Source organism: Ctenopharyngodon idella, chromosome 9 (assembly GCF_019924925.1).
Source record: "Ctenopharyngodon idella isolate HZGC_01 chromosome 9, HZGC01, whole genome shotgun sequence".
Lineage (NCBI taxonomy): Eukaryota > Metazoa > Chordata > Actinopteri > Cypriniformes > Xenocyprididae > Ctenopharyngodon > Ctenopharyngodon idella.
This window is the reverse complement of record NC_067228.1, coordinates 27,629,836-27,648,935: the sequence shown is the minus strand read 5'-3', so window position 1 is coordinate 27,648,935 and position 19,100 is coordinate 27,629,836. Positions and strand designations below refer to the sequence as shown.

The window sequence follows — 19,100 nt, the reverse complement described above, 5'->3', positions numbered from 1 at the left end:
TTACACAAACTTGTGGAGTTCATGCAGTTTAAGTGTTGCTAATAAGAAAAAGAGGGACAAACTAAATACTAAGAAATTCATTTTTTCCAATTCTACTCTTTACTTGGTCTAGTGACGTTGAGCATAAAGCAACACTGCCTCCCTCTGAATATTACACACACTGCAACAGGTCTATTAGACCAGTCAGTGACTTTCAACTGGGTTTGCTTCAGAACCCAGATTGTACATTTGGAAATCAAGTGGAGACTCAAAATTATTTACTGTACAAAGTAAACAAACTAAATGTATTAATATTACCATGAACTGCATAGGAAAAATTGTTTTGCATATTGTTTGTTTTTAAAATGTCTTACATTTTAATAATTTCATGCTCTCGGCAGTCAATAATTTATTGCATAAAATGTGTGTATGGCACAATTTGTGTCAACACAATCTCTCCGTGTTGGCATCTGTCTAATTTGGCTGCTTCTACCAAGTGACAGATGAATTTGCAGCAAAATGCTGTACAGCTTCAAAGGACACGCAGTTTTTTTTCTTTCAAAAATGTCTCCTTCATTTAAAGATTGTTCTGCCTATTACTGTTAATATTTAAGTAAGTTCTTAAGCATCTTATTTACATTACTTACAACAACAAATCTGACATCAGTGTTGGGGAAAGTTACTTAAAAGCAATGCATTACTATATCCCGTTACTCCCTAAAAAAGTAACTAATTTCATTACTCAGGCCCTGTTTACACCAGGTATTAAGATGGGTTTTGGTGTAAACGGGGTGTAAAACGTTTAGAACTTGTCCACTTTCGACCACTTCCAGAGGTAGTCGAAAACACATTTGACCGGATTGCTTTCGTAGTGAAAACGCTCATGTGGTCGAATGTGTTCCAACAGCTAAAGACCGCCAACTCTCCGCCCATTGACACAATAAACATTATGGGAAGCGCGCTAGCCAGACGGGATTAAAACTTTGTAAGCTGAAAACCCAAGTTTGATTTGAAGACGAAAAATGTAACAAGTACAATGTTCTCTAAACATTTCTGTTTTCTATCATGCACTTACCGTGTTCAGCGTGGTCTCGCGGCTGTCAGAGCAGAAACGAAAGCTGCTCTCTGTATGTTTTCCTGTTGTCTCCGGTCACGTTCATATGTGGGTATTTCGCATATTAAATCAAAACTTCTGAAGAAGGCCATATATTTACTCGCTCACAGACCCTCCCCTCAAAGAAATCCGGACAGAGATGGTCGAAAGTGGACAAAAGAGACTCCCTCGTCTACTTGTGATCTGATCGACCAAAACGCATCTAGATACCAGGTGTAAACAGGGCCTTAGTTACATTGCATTTGCGTTATTTTTCATCACCTGGGCTGGGCTGCTTGTTTGTTTTTGTTTTTTTTATAACAGATTTTAGCACAAATAAATAAATAAACAAATGTGATGTTTATCTAAAGTCATAGTTAAATCTTATTAGCAATTTGATCAAATGTCAGCAGCAAAGACATTGGTTAATAAAGTGATATTAAATACATAAAGTATATTTGAGTTATTTAACATTTAATTATTGTAGTTTTGCATTTCACTGTTTTTATTCATTTTGAGGTATACTGAATCTGTTTTTATGCAAGTGAGATGACTAAATGTTCACATTTAGTCTAGAACTACAATAACCATCATGTTCACACAGCGCACACAACGCCTCTGTACTTACAATTTCTCTCAACATGGGGACAGGAGAGCTGTCAGTCAATAAATAGGAAAACAAAGTAACTTGCGTTACTTATTTGAAAAAGTAACTCAGATATTTCGTTATAAATTTAAAAGTAATGCTTTACTTTACTAGTTACCTGAAAAAACTAATCCGATTACGCAACTCGCGTTACTTGTAAACACTGCCTGCCATCTACTTTTCATTTCAACAAAAATAAGGGCACATGAAATGTCTATTGAATATACTTTATTTTATCATTGTAATTTATTTATAAAAGACAGTATTGCAGTATTGCTCTGGATTCAAATATAGAAGTCATTTCCATGCATATGAATGAGTCTAATCTTGACATTTTGTTCAGTGTAATTGCATTGCACTGATATCCTTCCTTACAGTGAAAGAGATAAGGATGAGGTAACTCTGGGACTTTTTCAGGGGTGAGCTATGATTCACCAATCTCTGCTTGCAGATGAAAGTTTCAAATGAACTGATTTCCTGAAGCAATGGGATGTGCAGTCAAGTGGAGTAATATGAGTATATCAGTCTCATGCAGAGGTGAAAAGGCACTGGCTGAACCTCATTTTACTCGTGCATCTGATAGTATCAGCCCTTGCAATACTATTCTATAGTATCACATGCAGTAAAGGATAAATCACATGCTTATAGTGCATCACAGTAAATCAACATCTATTAAAATGGCATTTTTCTATGTTGCTCACGGACTCAAAAAAAGCTTCCAACTTCAAGAGGATTTTCACTGCCTTAAGCAAGACAGATGGGGAATCGATTTTCAGAAAGTTTCAGTCTGGATCTCATTTTCTATAAAAATATTATGGGAATTCTTGTTAACCCTTGATCAAATCAGGCACTGAATCTCATCATACGAAACAGGCTCTGTTTATGAGAAACCAGTTATGAGATTCTATCAGCCCTGATGCCCTTTCAATAATTGATCAAATAACACATCATGCATTAGAAAAAGTACTCAATGCTACTGGCTGGTATCATTCTGATAAACTGATATGTGTGCGGCTCGTTCCTCTGCTGAAGACATCCATCATTTAGACAGAGTCAAAAGTACAACAAACAGCATGAAAGATTCAAAAACGAATCCATGCCTCAAAATCTTCCATGTCCTATGCATTTCCCTTCAGGTCTTTCAAGAAGAAACATATCCAGATATAAAACAGTGAACACTGAAACAGTGAACAGCACTCAATGTACAATAAATTAAAAATGCCAGTAAATAATTTTGATTTGATCATCATACAAATATCATATGGCTTTTTGAAAACTTGGAATATAGCTTACAATTCATATTGAACACTTTTATGATGTTTTTTTCCCTTTGTGATGTAGTATAAATCAAATTGCCATTCACTTTCCCTTTTGTTTCATAGAAAGAAAAGAAAATATGTTCTTTTCTGGGTGAAATTATTGGGGAAATTACTTGGTAAATATTTATATTTATTTGTGAATTTAGAGAGAAAACATTCCTAAAAGTATCCGTGCAAATCTTTCATACATTGAAATGTTTTTCGTAAAAATTGATGTAGGTAAATATTGCCGTTTCTTACTGTGTATTGTTAAATTGATGCATGTTTATAAAAATGATTAAATATTGTTCCTTGAGGTCATTTAGTGAAAAATTTGTATATTATAAGCAATGTGCACCATTTCTCAGTCTGTGCAAAGTTCTTTTATGTTTCATTATGATTCATGAGTTCTTTTTTACTTTTCATAGTGTTGCTAGAAACTCTAAATTAAATTAATATAAAAAATAAAATAAAAAATGTACATAGATGCAATTCATATGATAATATAGATAAATTAAATTAAATTATATTTGTTTAAAAATACATCCTTGTAGGAGAATATATAAAACATGTAACTGCATAATAATCAGTGCAAAATGCTGCAATACAATTTGGAAAATTATAGGTACAAAATTTTGTTAGAAATATTCGGCTACAGTAACGCATTGCCCTTTGGGAGGTGAAAGAACAAGGTAAAGGGATCTTAATGCATAGTTGTCATTTCAGGGTACAGTTTTGTTCTGAATCGTTCGTCTCCGCTGCCTGTGTTCAACAGAAACACAGTGCCCACAATGAGTCAGTGATAGAGTGATCATGTGCATGAGAATGTGGTTTAGTTCAGTCTGTGCTGTTTATAGACCAGTCATAGGGCAGATAGCTCACTTTGACCTTTCCTGCTGACAGCAGAGACTGTAGATTCTTCTTCTTCTCTGATGCTCCCATATGATCAAACACCCAGTTCAGCAGCTGAAAAGAAAAAACATCACAAGCTTATCTAGTGCATCTTTAAACAAGACCTATTAAGCTATTACATTTACATTAACCTATTTTACATTTTCTTTAGCGAGTAATGTTGCTGCTTGAGCATGAAAAAGGTCATGCTCTACAAAGCACAACAAAGGTCTACAAAGCACAATGTCACCCCAAAGGAAGTTATTCTCTATAGCTGTGTTTCCACTACAGGAACTTTCCACAGGAACAAGGGGCTTTGGGGTGGTACTCTGTGTGTTTTGACCGCAGGAGCCAGGGTCTAATTGAAGTTCTGAGTAAAAATTTTCCCCTCAGAAAGTCCCTGCTCACGAGGTAGTACTTTTTTAAAATTCAGTAACTTTTGGGGGTGAGACTTGGGTGCTGAACATGCTAATTGGTTACATTCACGCAGCATTTTATTTCAACCACCATTTTTAAGTCTGTTGCGGTGCATGCAGAAAGTTTGGTATTCAAATCAACAATGGAGTTTAAAAAATACGACCAATGAACCGACAACGAGGTTCAGGCTTTATTAAGCTTAAAGGGTTAGTTCACCCAAAAATTTAAATAATGTCATTTATTACTCACCCTCATGTTGTTCCACACCCGTAAGACCTTCATTCATCTTCGGAACACAAATTAAAATATTTTTGATTAAATCGGATGGCTCAGTGAGGCCTGCATTCACAGCAATGACATTTCCTCTCTCAAGATCCATAAAGGTACTAAAAACATATTTAAAACAGTTCATGCAAGTTTAGTAGTTCTACCTTAATATTATAAAGCGACAAGAATATTTTTGGTGCGCGAAAAAAAAAAAATAACGACTTTTCAACAATATAGTGATGGGCCGATTTCAAAACACTGCTTCGGAGCTTTGCGAATCGAATCAGTGACTCGGAGCGCCAAAGTCAGTAAGCCACGTGATTTCAGCAGTTTAGCCGTTTGATAGGAGATCCGAGTCACTGATTCGATTCGTAAAGCTCCGAAGCAGTGTTTTGAAATCGGCCCATCACTATATTGTTGAAAAGTCGTTATTTTGTTTTTTTGGCGCACAAAAATATTCTCATCGCTTTATAATATTAGGTAGAACTACTGAACTTGCATGAACTGTTTTAAATATGTTTTTAGTACCTTTATGGATCTTGAGAGAGGAAATGTCATTGCTTTGAATGCAGGCCTCACTGAGCCATTGGATTTCATCAAAAATATCTTAATTTGTGTTCTGAAGATGAAGGAAGGCCTTACGGATGTGGAATGACATGAGGGTGAGTAATAAATGACATTATTTTCATTTTTGGGTGAACTAACCATTTAAATGCAGAGGACGAAATCCAGTGGGAACTGGAAAGTCACATGCAATTCTACGTCACCGGACTTAATCTTCACCGTACTTTAGACCGCGATTGAAATGCAGACAACATCAGGTCTGGGGAAAAAATTTGCCTGGGACAAACTGTTCCAGGTAATTTCGGTGGAAAAGCAGCTTATATAAGTAAACACTGTTTCTTAAGTCCTTGAACACCTCGACATCTTGAGTTTTATTCTGGAAACTTAACGTATTTACTGAATCACAGTATTCCTCATTTAAATAATTCCCACTTAAGGTATGCACAAAAAAAGGTGAGGCCTGGTTGAGTTGCGTTAGTAGTGTGTTGAAACTCGTGGTTATTTTAAGGGGCGTGACATTTCCAAAACAGTCTTAATGTGGTTGACCAATCACAACACACTGTCCAGCCAACCAATCAGAGCGCATTGCGGTGGAACGAGGGGCTTCATAGAGACAGGAAATAAACAGAGCATTAGGCCGTGTGTCTACCAAAGCGTTTTTCCGAGGCTAGCGTATTTTTCCAATTATTTTCAATGCGAGCGCTAGGGGTTGCACAAACTAAACGACTAGTCGACTTTAATGAGTCGTCACCTATAGAGGGCACAACAGGTAAGAAATCTTTGAAGTCCACATTCACGCTCTGTATCCAACAGTAAATGACAAATAAATGCATACACCGAGAGCATCCCACAAGATATGTTTGATTATACCATCTGGATGCTCAATATTGATTGGGGAACGCATGTTTTAAACAGCTTATTGTACACGCGAGTTAAATGCCATTCTAAACTAATGTGCCCTGCATTACACACACACACACAGACAGTAGCGCGCACATCACAAGCAGACTGCACGCAAACAGAATCACAGGAGCGCAGAAATGTATTGTCAACACTGTTCTGTGATTTATCAATAAAAAGCTCAGAAAATGAAAAGTTCTAGCTTAGTAACTAAAGCCCACAGCTTCACCATTAATAGAGAGACGCTGGCAGGAATTAATTCACATGCATGCAATCGCTCTCTCACTATTGCATGCATATAAATGTTATCTTTACTGTGCTACTTTATCTGTATCTGATTTAGAACGAGCAGAAATCTGTGAGAAATATAACGACCCAAAGACAAAAGAACTGATAAAAATAAGCCGTTAACACTATGCTGCTTGTACAATGTCAACAGATGACAACAGCATAAAAATGGAACAAAATAATTTAAAACAAGTGCCAGAGCAAATAATTTTGTATCAACATTTTTATATAGAAACAATACAGAAACCACCTATCTGTGAAATGAGATACTAGTAGCACTCCCGCGGATAATCTGCATCATAGCAAGCAAAGCGTCTCAACTGAAAAAAAACAAAAACAAAAACACTGTGCTGCCGAAGTGCTCTCAAGCGCACACAGCTAGGCATTTTCAGCAGAGCGCCTGGCGTTTGTCAGCTGGCTAAAATCGCTTTGGTGGACACACAGCCTTACTGACAAACTGGGAAGACAGATGCTGCAACAATGTAAAATATGTGAAAAATAATGCTTTTGAACATTCAAGCACGAAAACTTATTATAGCAGACCCCAAAAACAAAGTTAAGACTTTATAAAAGGGCATAATTTGTCCTCTTTAAAGTATTAGTTCACTTTCAAATGAAAGCTTTACTCACCCTCAAGCTATCCTAGGTGTATATGACTTTCTTCTTTCTGATGAACACAATCGATGACATATTAATAAATATCCTGACACATCCGAGCTTTATAACGGCAGTGAGCGGCGAGTATGAGCTGAAGAAAGTGCATCCATCCATCATAGACATACTCCACATGGCTCCGGGGGGTTAATAAAGGCCTTCTGAAGCAAAGTGATGCATTTGTGTAAAAAAAATATCCATGTTTAACAAGTTATGAAGTAAAATATCTAGCTTCCGTCAGACTGCCTTCCATATTCAAGTTACGAAGAAAGTGTAATCTGGCGTCGGGTCAGTTAAGCATTTTCTGTAAGTTGAATAGGGAAGGTGTAGGACATAGTATAAGCTTTTTGAACTTCAAGAGTTTTACACTTTTTTTGTAAGTTGAGGTGACATTTTACGTCATAACTTGTTAAATATGGATATTTTTTTTGTACACAATCGCATCGCTTCACTTCAGAAGGCCTTTATTAAACCCCCGGAGCCGTGTGGAGTACGTTTATGATGGATGGATGCACTTTCTTCAGCTCATACTCATTGATCCTGCTCACTGCCATTATAAAGCTCGGATGCATCAGGATATTTATTAATATATCTCTGATTGTGTTCATCAGAAAGAAGAAAGTCATATACACCTAGCATGGCTTGAGGGTGAGTAAAGCTTGGTGTAATTTTCATTTGAAAGTGAACAAATCCTTTAAAGACAGACCCAAAATAACCCCTGCTCCCCAACCACTTGCATTGTATGGAAAAGAAAAGCTTGGAAATTATGCTAAATATCTCCTTTAGTGCTACACAGAAGAAAGAAAGTCATAACATTATGTGAGTAAAAGATTTATTTCCGTGTCAGTTATCGCTTTAGATGAAAAAACAGCATCATCTTCCATGTACATGAATTGAGAGTGATGATATATTTTAGTAATACCTTCTCATCAGTGCCTCCAAAGTCTGCCTTGTACCACTTAAAGATCTGGCTGAGTTTCACTTCCCGTCCCACGCTGTCAATCACGCAGCTGTCGTCATTCTCCAAGAACGCTTCTGCTGCAGCACGCAACTGACCATCAATGTCCTTATGTGAGACATGCATGGAAATTTAAACACAATATGCTTTTTACACCGTCAGAAAGAATGTGTAGACATTTATAGACCGTATTGTAAATGAGAATACTTTGGGTATTAACCTGTGCTGTGTATGTCTTAATTGGAGGGCAGCCCTTTGCACCACAGTTCAGTGCAAAATGAATGAGAGGCTCAACTTCAGGAAGCGCCACCTAAAGGATGAAGACACACATTACTACTGTTAATAACATTCACAGATATCTTTTACTCCAGTGTTTGCCAACAGTTTTTGTTTTAATGCTGCCTTCATGTACGGAATTATAGTAAATACAAGTTTTCTAGTTAAAATCTGGACATTAATGCCCTCTCAAGTCACATTTACCACTGGGAAGCTTGGGGATAATTTTGATACCCAAGTTCCTGAGTTGGGATTGTCTTATATTTTAAACATGGCGGAGGGGAGAACAATTGCTGCTGTGACTCTATTAGTTTTTTCCACAACAGCTACATCGTCTTGTCTTGTCGTTTAAAGAAGTGCATATTTACATATATGAATAATCATTTGAAGCATATTGTATGTTTTATACACAGCGAAAACAGCCCGTATTTGACCAAAATTCAAGAAATTTTAGCAAGCTGACTATCTAGATAGTGCAGTGAATATAAATAAAAATAAAAAAAGTCTCTTATGCTCACCAAGTCTACATTTATTTGATCAAAAATAGTGTGAAAACAGCAATATTGTGATATATTTATACAATTTACAATAACTGTTATCAATGTTAAAACAGTTGTGATACATTTTTCAGGATTTTTTGATGATTAGAAAGTTCAAAAGAACAGCATTTATTTGAATCTTTTGTAACATTATAAATGTCTTTACTGTCACTTTTGATCAATTTTATGCATCCTTGCTGAATAAAAATATTCATTTTTTTCATAAATAAATAAATAAAAATCTTACTGACACTTACTGAACATTTGAACTGTATGTATATACTAGTACCACTCACATAAATTAACAGGGTTAGACTTAAACTTCAAACACACATGGATGTGCAGAAGTCCGCAGCAGTTGTGTGCGGAGTCGCAAAAGAAAAATGAGCCAATGGCATTTGGCTGTGGTTTTGGGTGCAGACGTGGTCAGTATGGTGAGATTACAACAGGAGTTAGAGGTGAGTGGCGTTGTTTTATCGATGCTGATGAGTCAAATACTGAGGCTAATTTGTCACACGTGTTCTGTTAATTTACTTTTGTATTGTTATTGTATTTGTACTGTATTTTATTGCAACACTGGTAGATAGAGGCCAGCTTCGGTTTCAGTAGCGACGTGTCATACACTACGATATGTGTTCTAAAATCATCTCAAAATATCAAACATGTTTTGATATCCTCTGGCAGGATGGAATCATAGTCTGTGCCCATTATACACTACGTGATTTTCTGTGAAATTTGTCAACTCCGACTGCCCAAAATCTGCAGACTGGCGCAGACTTTTGGCAACTATTGTTGACTCATCCAGACTGCAAATCAGGGCAAAAATCAAAGCAAAAGTCGTGTAGTGTACTGCAGTCTTTACCAATGAGAATTTCATCATATTAAAAGTAATATTATATTGAGGAATGAGCTTATACTGAACAAACCGCTCATCCTCTTCCTGGGTTACCTGCAGTCGAGGGTCGTTCCTGGAAAAGGGCTTCAGGATTTGTGCCACACCTTTTCGATTTCCTCGAAGCACTCCATTTTCAATATCCTGCAGTGTGAACACCTCACCACCAATGAGGTAGCTCACATAGTTGAAGAACTGGAAAACAAGAGACCAAATGTTCAAGCACTGAAAGCATTTCATTTTTTTCCACTTCACAATCCAAATGTTCTCCACTTCTCTTACCCGATACCTTTGCCATATGTTTTTGGGAAAGCCCAGACGCAGGTTCCCATGGATGACGAGGGCGTTGTAGACGTTGATAAAGAAGGCCAGTTTCTCTTCACGACTCAAGGACAGCAGCTCCACGCGCTGAAGCTGGACAGCTAGATCACAGTACCGCTCGAAGTACGGGCTCCGGGACATGGTCTTGTAATCAACTGTCTGGTCAAAAGCAGAGACCCAGACGGTCACAAAGACATGTACCTTTCTTATTTAAAATATAATGTGGTGGAACACTCCTTAGGTTATTCATTCGCCACAAACATCAAATGTCTGACTGTTCATGTCTGTGGCGAATCCATTGAACACGGTCTTGCATCTATTTGATATGCAGCCTGTGATGAGATGGTGAAACGGTGTGTTACCTTGCCATCTTCAGAGAGGTGATCAGAGTAGAGTTTCAGGATCAGATTCCTCAGTGCCTCCGAGAGCTCCCACGCTGTTTAGGGCAAGTGGCACAAAAAATGAGAATAAAAATGACTGAAACAATCAAACACAAAAGGCCATAGGCCATAGCAAACTGGCTTTGATGCTGCATTTCATTTAGAATAAAACCTAAAGTTACCTACAGCTTTAACACTGTTCTTTTTGCTGCCTTACAAGCTCTGGTATTTCTTTCACACCGTTACATAATGTACAAAAAATAAAGTATACATTTACTATTGTGGCGGCACTCTGCGTGTGGTTAAATGATAAAAATATGCAAGAAAAACAAGACTAATCAATAAAAGTATGCAAATAGGATTTAAAAAAAGAGGACCTATTGAAATTCAGTATGCAAATATTACGAAGACGTCATTGCTCTCAGTGAAAGCTGAACATTAGGTCATAATCTGATTTCAAAGACTATTATTTCAATTGTAGATTTCTAAAAACATTTTATAAATGAAAACATTTTATAAATAGGGCTACACAATTATGACAAATCAATTTTTCAACAAGTTTAAGAAATTAAAAAGCTCAAAATATATTCAATAGAAAACAGTTATTTTTAAATTGTAATAATATTGATTCACACAAATCTGATTCACATTGTGTTTGTGCAGCAGGCATGTTAAAATGCTCAGCATCTGCAAAAATTATGTTCCACATTAAATTAGTTTCACATTTTGATTCCTTGTGCGTAAACTTAAATGGAACGCTGTAATTGACACTTGACATGATTAATTCATCGCCACACCTGTAACCGTAATCTTGATGATTCAATTTAAATAATCAAGGCCTAATTACAAAAACTAAAAATAGATAGCACACCTAAGACAGAGAGTATCAAATAATAATCGATAAATAATATTTTATCATATTTATAAATAATATTATTATAATATTAAAAATAATAAATAATAATGGAGTCTGTTAAAGGCTTAATTGACTGCAGTTTAATACTGAGTTGCTGAAATCAAACTGAAGGATTGAGGAACATCAATACACTTACAAACACTTTAATAATAACAAGCAGGCAACTAACATTCAACCAATGTCAAAAACAGTTCAGATGTTGCTAGACTGGAAATTAACAATACTCAGAAATGATTAAAGAATTACGGAGCTTCATGCTTTAGAAACCCATGCAGAACTTAAAATAGCACATTTTTAAGAGTACAGAAAGATAGCGTTCCCAAAGAGAAAGATGAAACCCTAGCAGCTAGAATAAGCTAAAAAAAAAAAAAAGCCTACGTATATGAGAGAAGGCACCATGCACCAGACTATAGATTGTGAGCCAGTGGCAACTGGCATCCCCTCATGGGGCCGAATGCTGCAGTTTCTCCAGTGCTGAGTGATGTGCTGGGAGCATGCCAGTCACAGAGTTCAAATGCTTCCTCATCATTAAACTCTGGGCAATTTTAGCTGTTTCCTTCCTGTCTACGAAGGTGACAAGTGCAAGTGAGTCGTGACAGAACATTCTAGGAGAGCCAACACCAATGGCAAACATGGTATAATAAACCATCCTTTCACTGTTTTTTACAGTATGTAAACACAAAAACATCTTTGTGTATGGGAACTCGCCATTACTATAAGAATAGACTAAGGCTGTGTCTGAAAGCTGAAAAATCCATGAACGTAAGCAAGGCATGTCTAAATCCGAGGTTTGACTAACATCCTGTCTACTAAGATTACAAAATGTCCATTTAAATTTTTTCCCCCTTTATACTAAGAAAAAAAAGCACTGTAGTCATTAGATAGAAGTGTTTTTAAGTATTATTTATATACTATTATAGGATTTTTTAATATTTTTCATTAGCTTTTATTTTTGGATTTGAGTTTAAGTTTTAGTAATTCTGATAGGTGCTGTTTTTATATTATTATTTAAATATTTATTTATATCTTTAAATTTTAATTTTAGTACTTAAACTTAGACCAAAATTAAAAAATGTTGCTTTGGCAACAAACTGAAATAAATAAGTTTAAGTTTTCGTCTAATATTTATATTTTATTTCATTAGCTTTATTTCAATTACTAAAAATTAGTTTTAATAGTGTTAGTTTTAGTTAGAAATAACACTGCTAGATAATAGCTTGGTTATCTCTATAGTTCACTTAAAATCCTTTGATGACATTATTGTGCCTCCGAAGCAAGTCACTCTACCAGTTTCTGTTTTCTACAGACATGCAATGCTGCCTGTTCAGTTAGCATTGACAGGGCAGCGAGGATTTACAGGTTCCACAGAAAGTCACAACTAGTCCCACACAGATGTGCTTCTGACATGTCCTAGTTATAACTAACCTGTTTGTGGCATGACAACAATTATTGTTACACCCACATAAATGAAACGTTGTTCTGAAAGGGCCTGTGCAATGTGACGTCAGAATCTGCCCAGAATCTGCAAACAGTTTGTTCTGAGATACTGCTTATGATTTATGGGGATTAAAAAGTGTGTGGATTTTTATCATTATAGGGTGGTCGTGTACACACAATGCCAACACACATTTATGTCCAAACACCGTTTAAAAGTGAATTTTTCACAATAGGTGCCTTTAAAATGAACACTAAAAGGTTTGTTTAGAAAAAGAATCAAAAAGGATATTGAGTTCCCATTAAGTCAGTCACGTTCAATACTCTGTCGATATTGACTTATTGGGGTCTCACCTGGGAGACATCAATTTTAATTGCTAAAAGAGTTTGCTTCTGAGGAGATCTCTACTGCCCCTTTGAGGGCGCATACAGCGGTGATTCACTTCCTGTAAGGGCTGTGCACAGTAAAGAGCATTTCACCCCTCGGAGCGTAAGAGCAGATTACCTAAAAGAGCAAGCAGAGGCGGTGAGCGTCTTTTTAAAGATGTCTTTCCGTCCGTGAGTTTCTGGATGCGGTAGTTTCCTGACTTCATCTGATGGCCACGATCGCGGTCTCACATGCTCTGCTATGAAAAGCAGTGGCGAGCTGGGTAACAGCAGAGGGGACTCGTACCTTTGTGAAGGAGAGTCGGGACTGCAATGCCATTATGGTCATGCAATGTCACTGCGAGAGCATGACCATATTGGCACTACAGTCGAGACTCTCCTTCTTCACAAAGGTACGAGTCCGGTACGAGTCACGGGTCTGGTTAACACTTTAGGATACCTGAGGGTTATAGTGGGAGCCATGGCCACTCCCACTCTTCTAGCATGCCATGTGCCATTGAGATTCCGAATGATGGCACGAGTCTCTCTCGTGGGCGACCCAGTGTGTGATTCAGCGCTACGGATGAAGATCAGATATCAATAGCTGCATCAGAGAATAGGCTACTGTCCTCTGGAGAGGAAGATTAAACTGAGCTTCCCCCCCCCACTCTGGGCGGGATGCTTGCGCTGAATCAGATTCAGAGTTGATGGCCATGCTTGCCAGGGTCTCCGTGGGCGTTGGACTCGAATGGAACCCTCCACCTTGTTCACAGCTGCATTCCACCTCAGTGCCTTTCTTCCCAGAAGTCGTGTAAGGCACCTTTTACTGCCCGAAGGTGCTTCGCAGCCTTCTCCACTCTCACTGCCCTCGATGGTGGGGCTCGCCAAGGGTTACGTGGAGATTCCCCAGGTAAAGCGTGCAATTGCGGTGCACTTGTGCCCGCAAAGTGCCGCCACCTGGAGGAATCGTCCCACGAAGCTCTGTGAAGCTCCCGTCCAGCACCTGTAAGATGACGGCAGCTCTGGCCCCACTGAGTTCCTCACTCGGCAAAACCTGAATCCAGTTCCTCCAGCATCCTTCGGCAGTCAGACGCGGCTGAGGCATCCAACGCTATGCCCAATACTCGTGTGCATGCTGGGCTGGGCTAGATGCCCATATGCTGTGATTCCCCCTTGGTAATCCCATATGTTTACTTCCACGGTACAGTTTCACTGTCGGTAAACCCATATCTTTCCCTTGGCAGATTCTGCTCTGCCCAATCTCTGCGTTTGTAGTAGTTCCATCCCTTCTTAGACAGGACCTACAGCAGAGATCTTCTATACATAGCACTGCCCCAGGGGTCAGTACATGTGTGTATCCACCACACGTTACCTCCCTTTCAGCAGGGTGTGGCCTCTGTAGCGTCCCTCTCCATCGGACTAGGCACACTTCCCGAGCGTTAACAACACTGGTCATGGCTGAAAAATATGGGAATTAAGAACTGAAGCACTCTTCCCCATGAAATATCATGATAAGAAGAACAGCAGCTATGAGTGTCTCAATGTAAGCCCTATCCCTTTCATCCCGGTGGTATGGAGGACTATTTTCTATGGGCTTACTTGGGGCACTGGGTAGGTTATGACTGTGTTGGCAGTTGCCAAAAGGGCACTCTACAGCTTTCCAGCATCTGCCATCTACCACTTGGAGGTGATTGGCCTCCCAGACAAGACCCCATTACGTCAGTATCGACATAACGTCTCGGTTCTCTCCTTCAGGGAATGAGGGTTACATCAGTAACTGAGACGATATCTTTAATGCTTCTCGAGTTACAGGCACACAAACTTTGGAAAAAAAACAATATTTTTGAAACTCAGACAGGTATGTTCTATGGCAATAATTTTCAACTCCAGTCCTCAGTACCCACTGCTCTGCACATTTTGTATGTCTCTCTCATGGTGCGTTCACACCAGACGCGAATGAAGCGTTAAGCGCGAGTGATTTACATGTTAAGTCAATGCAAAAACGCGAATAGACATCCTGCGGCGCGAATAGAGCTTTTCGGGCGTTTGACGCACATGACGTGTGATTCACGCGAATCGCGCAAGTTGAAAAATCTGAACTTCGGCGAAAATTTGCGCCGCGTTAACCAATCAGGAGCTTGCTCTAGTAGTGACGTGATTACGACATAGCGAGAGGAGGCAGAAATCCGAAACAACAATGGAGGACAAACTCATTGTCACTGTATGATACTTTTATAGAAACAGGAATAAAAAGGATCTTGCTTGGAAGAAGGTGAATGAGGAGGTCGGACAATCTGGTAAGTTGTAAAAAAAACGCTCTTTACTCAATGCAATGCAATGAGCTATATATATATATATATATATATATATATATATATATATATATATATATATATACACACATATACACACACACACACGTATATACATATTGAGACTACAAGCTAGCTAAAGCCGGCAAATTGAGCTTATTCGCCATATTTTACAACTACTTTCCTGCTGACGAGTTGATGTGTTTATTCAGAGGAAGTGTGCAGAAGCGAGACTGGAGCCGCCTGGCAGAAGCCCCTCTCATGACGCGAATTTGCGTGAATTTCACGCGTGAATGAAGCGAGTAAACTCAAAATGTTCAAGCGTCCAACTACACGTGAATAGCACGATTTGTTCGCGCAAGTCGCGTCTGGTGTGAACGTCCCATTAGGCCTGGGACACACTAGACAATTTTCAAATCTTAACCGATTTTAAAACTGTGGGAGACCACAGACATAATGACAGATTCAACTGATTTTTAGCATTATAATCCTCTGAATGCACACACTAGATGATTCGACCGGACTGCGAGACCACACACCTGTTGATTGCAGGAACAATTTCACAGTGATACTAGATCTCAGAGACTCGCAAGATCAAACGTGACTTGAGAAAAAAATGGAGGACAATCAACGTTGTCAGCAGGCTCTCCTGCCACGTTTTATGCTTTACAGTTAAAAACAAAATAGAAAAAAAAAGAATATGAGTGATCTTCTTTCTCAATACTCCTCTTTCGTGGCATGTTTGTGGCTGCCAAGTTTCAGCTAAAGAAGCACGTAACACCCAGCAGGTGACGCTTGCTCACTCTCATTGGCTATCGTGGGTATCACGTCAGAGGGAGCCCGTTCAAGAGTCATAAATATCAAACATGTTTTGATATTTATGAAACATGTTTGATGTTTGATATTTATTATTTTGATATTCATGTTTGATATTTACGATTTGAGATCGGGGAGATCTGGATGTTGTACGCTCCATCTCGATCGGCAGCAGTTTAATAATCATAATGACACCACACAATAGCTACACACCCCGATCGGTCGGGGGTGCAAATCGGGCTTAAAATCTGGCTTAAAATCTTCAAGTGTGTGGCCAGCCTTATCTGACACATTCAGTTTAGTTCATAGAGCTCTCCTAACAAGCTGATGATCTGAATCAGGTGCGTTATACAAAATGTGCAGAGCAGTGGGTCCTGAGGACTGTTGAGAACCACTATTCTATGCAATTGTTTGATAGAAGGAATCAAGATACATTTCTAGTTTCAACATTATTTGTTCTTCAGATATTCCTCTTTAAAAGAAAAATTTATCAGCTGTATGCGAAGTGACCCACATTTATTTTCTGACCACTGCAAATGTGTACAATTTAACAATTTACTCATGGAGCCAGATTGAGATCCCCATATCTCTGGCACTGAACCATACAGAGCTTTAAAAATAAAGATACAAAAAGATAGGTTTGTTAAGAATCAAAATCTGAAAGGATATTAAGATACCTGTAATTCTTCTTGAGCTACAGGCATGCAAACTTTTGACCCCCTCCACAAAATAGTAGATTACTCAGTTAATATTTATTTATCCATGGCATTTAATATTTTGGATTTCATCACTATTAATGTTTGTCTTTTTTCAGAAAAAATAGTAACAAAATTAAACATTTTAGCCAGGGAAGTTTTCAAAATTTGGTTGATTTTGACCCAATAATAAATGAACAACACAAATAGCAATCATTCCTTCAACACTCCAGCAACAAATATAAGGAAGTACTATAGAAAACCCTGGGGTAAACAGAATCCCACAGTTTTCCTATCAAACGCTGAAACGACAGTTTACATACAACATGTGGTGTTTCCATGACCGTAAAAAGCATGTGAATATGAGGCACACGATTGGTTGTCTGTCGCTAAGCATCTAGTCATAACATTCTAACACCACATCGTTTCACACTGCACACGTTTGGCACCACAATGCAGGGTTAAAAGTGGGTTTAGAACGACGATCACAAAGGGTCAAGCGCAGTGTGAAAAGCCCAATTCAGTACTAACCTCCATCAATCTCAGTGCCATTTTCCACAGGCACAGGTGGAGCGTCCAGCGGCACAGGTTCCTCTCTTAACGATAGGACAAGACGTTTCAGCTGCTCAGGATTCTAAGAACACACACAAAAACATATTTTTGTGAGGTTCAGTCTCATTTCCTATAGGCAAATATCAAGCCAGAGGTTAGTCAATAGTGAAATCACACATCAGTTACTGTTTCTTATCTCACCAGGTTCTGGAGGTCCTCATTGTTTCCAACATAAAGGTTATTGAAGAATATCTGGGGGACGGTACTGTGACCTGTGAGCTCCTTCACTCGCGCTCTTATTTCTCTATGTTTGTTCAAATCTACGTCACACACAGGCACACCTAATGTACGCAGAGTAGCTTTGGCCTGTATGCAGTGTGGACAGCCTGGCACTGAGTACACTGTTACCCGTCCCTTCATGATGGGCCTGTTCTCCACCATCACAGCACCTGAAAGGTCAGAGTAAAAGCAATGATCCCAAAATTTGAAAATTGTCACATATGACTTCCCTGAACATATCTAAAAAAAAAAAAAAAAAGAGTTGTTGTCTTTCTCACTTACATGATTAATTGCAAGTTGTAAATGACATTTTTTTTAAAGCATTATAGGCCAAAAAAGACAAACTATTATATAAAAAGAATTAGCCTAAATTTAATTGCAAAAATGTCACATTTGGCTGTCCATATTTTGTGTACATAGTTGCTAGAAAATTGTAAATTCACAAAAAGCAAGGTTTCAAGTGGTAATTTAATATATTTTTTTATGCTATTATAGTATTTAATCATACTTTGAATTACCTTTTATTTTTATAATTTCATATTGTGGACCTACTCAGGTTGACAGATATATTCTGAATAAGCCTATCCGTTTACTGCTTGTTTGTCGAAAAAAGAGAGACATTTAGTACCCAAATTGTAAAAAGTGGCAAAACGATCTTTATTTTACAAAAAATGACCATATTAAGCTTGCTTTCCACCTAAATACCTTAATGTCCCTCATTTATATAATAAATACACTTAATTTTTTTATTGAATTCCACGTACTTTTAAAATATTTCAACTTGACGACAGTGGTGGCTAATACCAACTATCACAAGCTGTGCATTTTGAACTGTGGTTAAACGTTTATACAGGAATGTAAAAACTGGAAATATCTAAGCATCACTAGCAATAACACCCAGCAGTTTAGTGCAGGAAGCGAATTCTGCACTGTCCCAGAACTAATAAGGGCCGACAATAATATTGCTAAAGCTAAAAATACAAACCTAACCACCCAGTGTAAACGGTTTTCTGGACGCGACGTACCTTTTCTATTCAGCCGCTTTTACTCGTGTCGGCCACCGTCAAGACTTTGACTTTGTACACAGCTTACAGGTAACCGGGTTTGCTGAGTAGGCTAATTTTGACTCGCTGTAGGAAGAAAACGGTTGAACATTGTTGCAATGTCGCTGCGCACTTCAATGCTATTCATAATGACCCACACAAATATATTCACCTACAGCTGCATGATTCTCAAATAACTGAGTAGAGAAGAAGATAACAGGAGGACAGCAGAGGGAGTATCATCCTTACAGCAATGTGAAGTCAGCAAACACAAGCCACAGAGCCTATCAACGAGTCTAATAATCATAATAATAATAGTTATTA

At 38.2% G+C, this 19,100-nt stretch overlaps 1 protein-coding gene across 4 annotated transcripts; it reads right to left on the bottom strand.

Moving 5' to 3' along the window:
- Positions 1–1,929: 1,929 nt before the first annotated feature.
- On the bottom strand, positions 1,930–19,071 carry zgc:152951 (uncharacterized protein LOC569013 homolog). 4 transcript variants are annotated; one of them, XM_051905333.1, is made up of 10 exons: positions 18,953–19,071; positions 18,719–18,863; positions 17,656–17,903; positions 17,434–17,536; positions 10,346–10,419; positions 9,945–10,142; positions 9,720–9,857; positions 8,176–8,265; positions 7,920–8,063; positions 1,930–3,982 (listed from the first exon to the last, which is right to left on the bottom strand). In XM_051905333.1, exons 3-10 carry the CDS (start codon positions 17,893–17,895, stop codon positions 3,854–3,856), a joined length of 1,116 nt encoding a protein of 371 aa, XP_051761293.1. In that variant the 5' UTR covers positions 17,896–17,903; positions 18,719–18,863; positions 18,953–19,071; the 3' UTR covers positions 1,930–3,853. The 4 variants fall into 4 exon arrangements, with proteins under 4 accessions (XP_051761293.1, XP_051761291.1, XP_051761292.1 ...); XM_051905331.1 differs by having other exon boundaries at positions 18,759–18,863; XM_051905332.1 differs by having other exon boundaries at positions 18,759–18,863; positions 18,949–19,053.
- Between the last annotated feature and the right edge of the window lie 29 nt (positions 19,072–19,100).

Coding starts and splice junctions, on each gene's coding strand:
- zgc:152951 (XM_051905333.1), bottom strand. CDS start 17,895: ATGGTGGAGAACAGGCCCATCATGAAGGGACGGGTAACAGTGTACTCA. Junction 10,420..17,433: donor TGGCACTGAGATTGATGGAG/GTTAGTACTGAA, acceptor TGCCCTAAACAG/CGTGGGAGCTCTCGGAGGCA. Junction 8,064..8,175: donor TTAAGACATACACAGCACAG/GTTAATACCCAA, acceptor GTCTCACATAAG/GACATTGATGGTCAGTTGCG.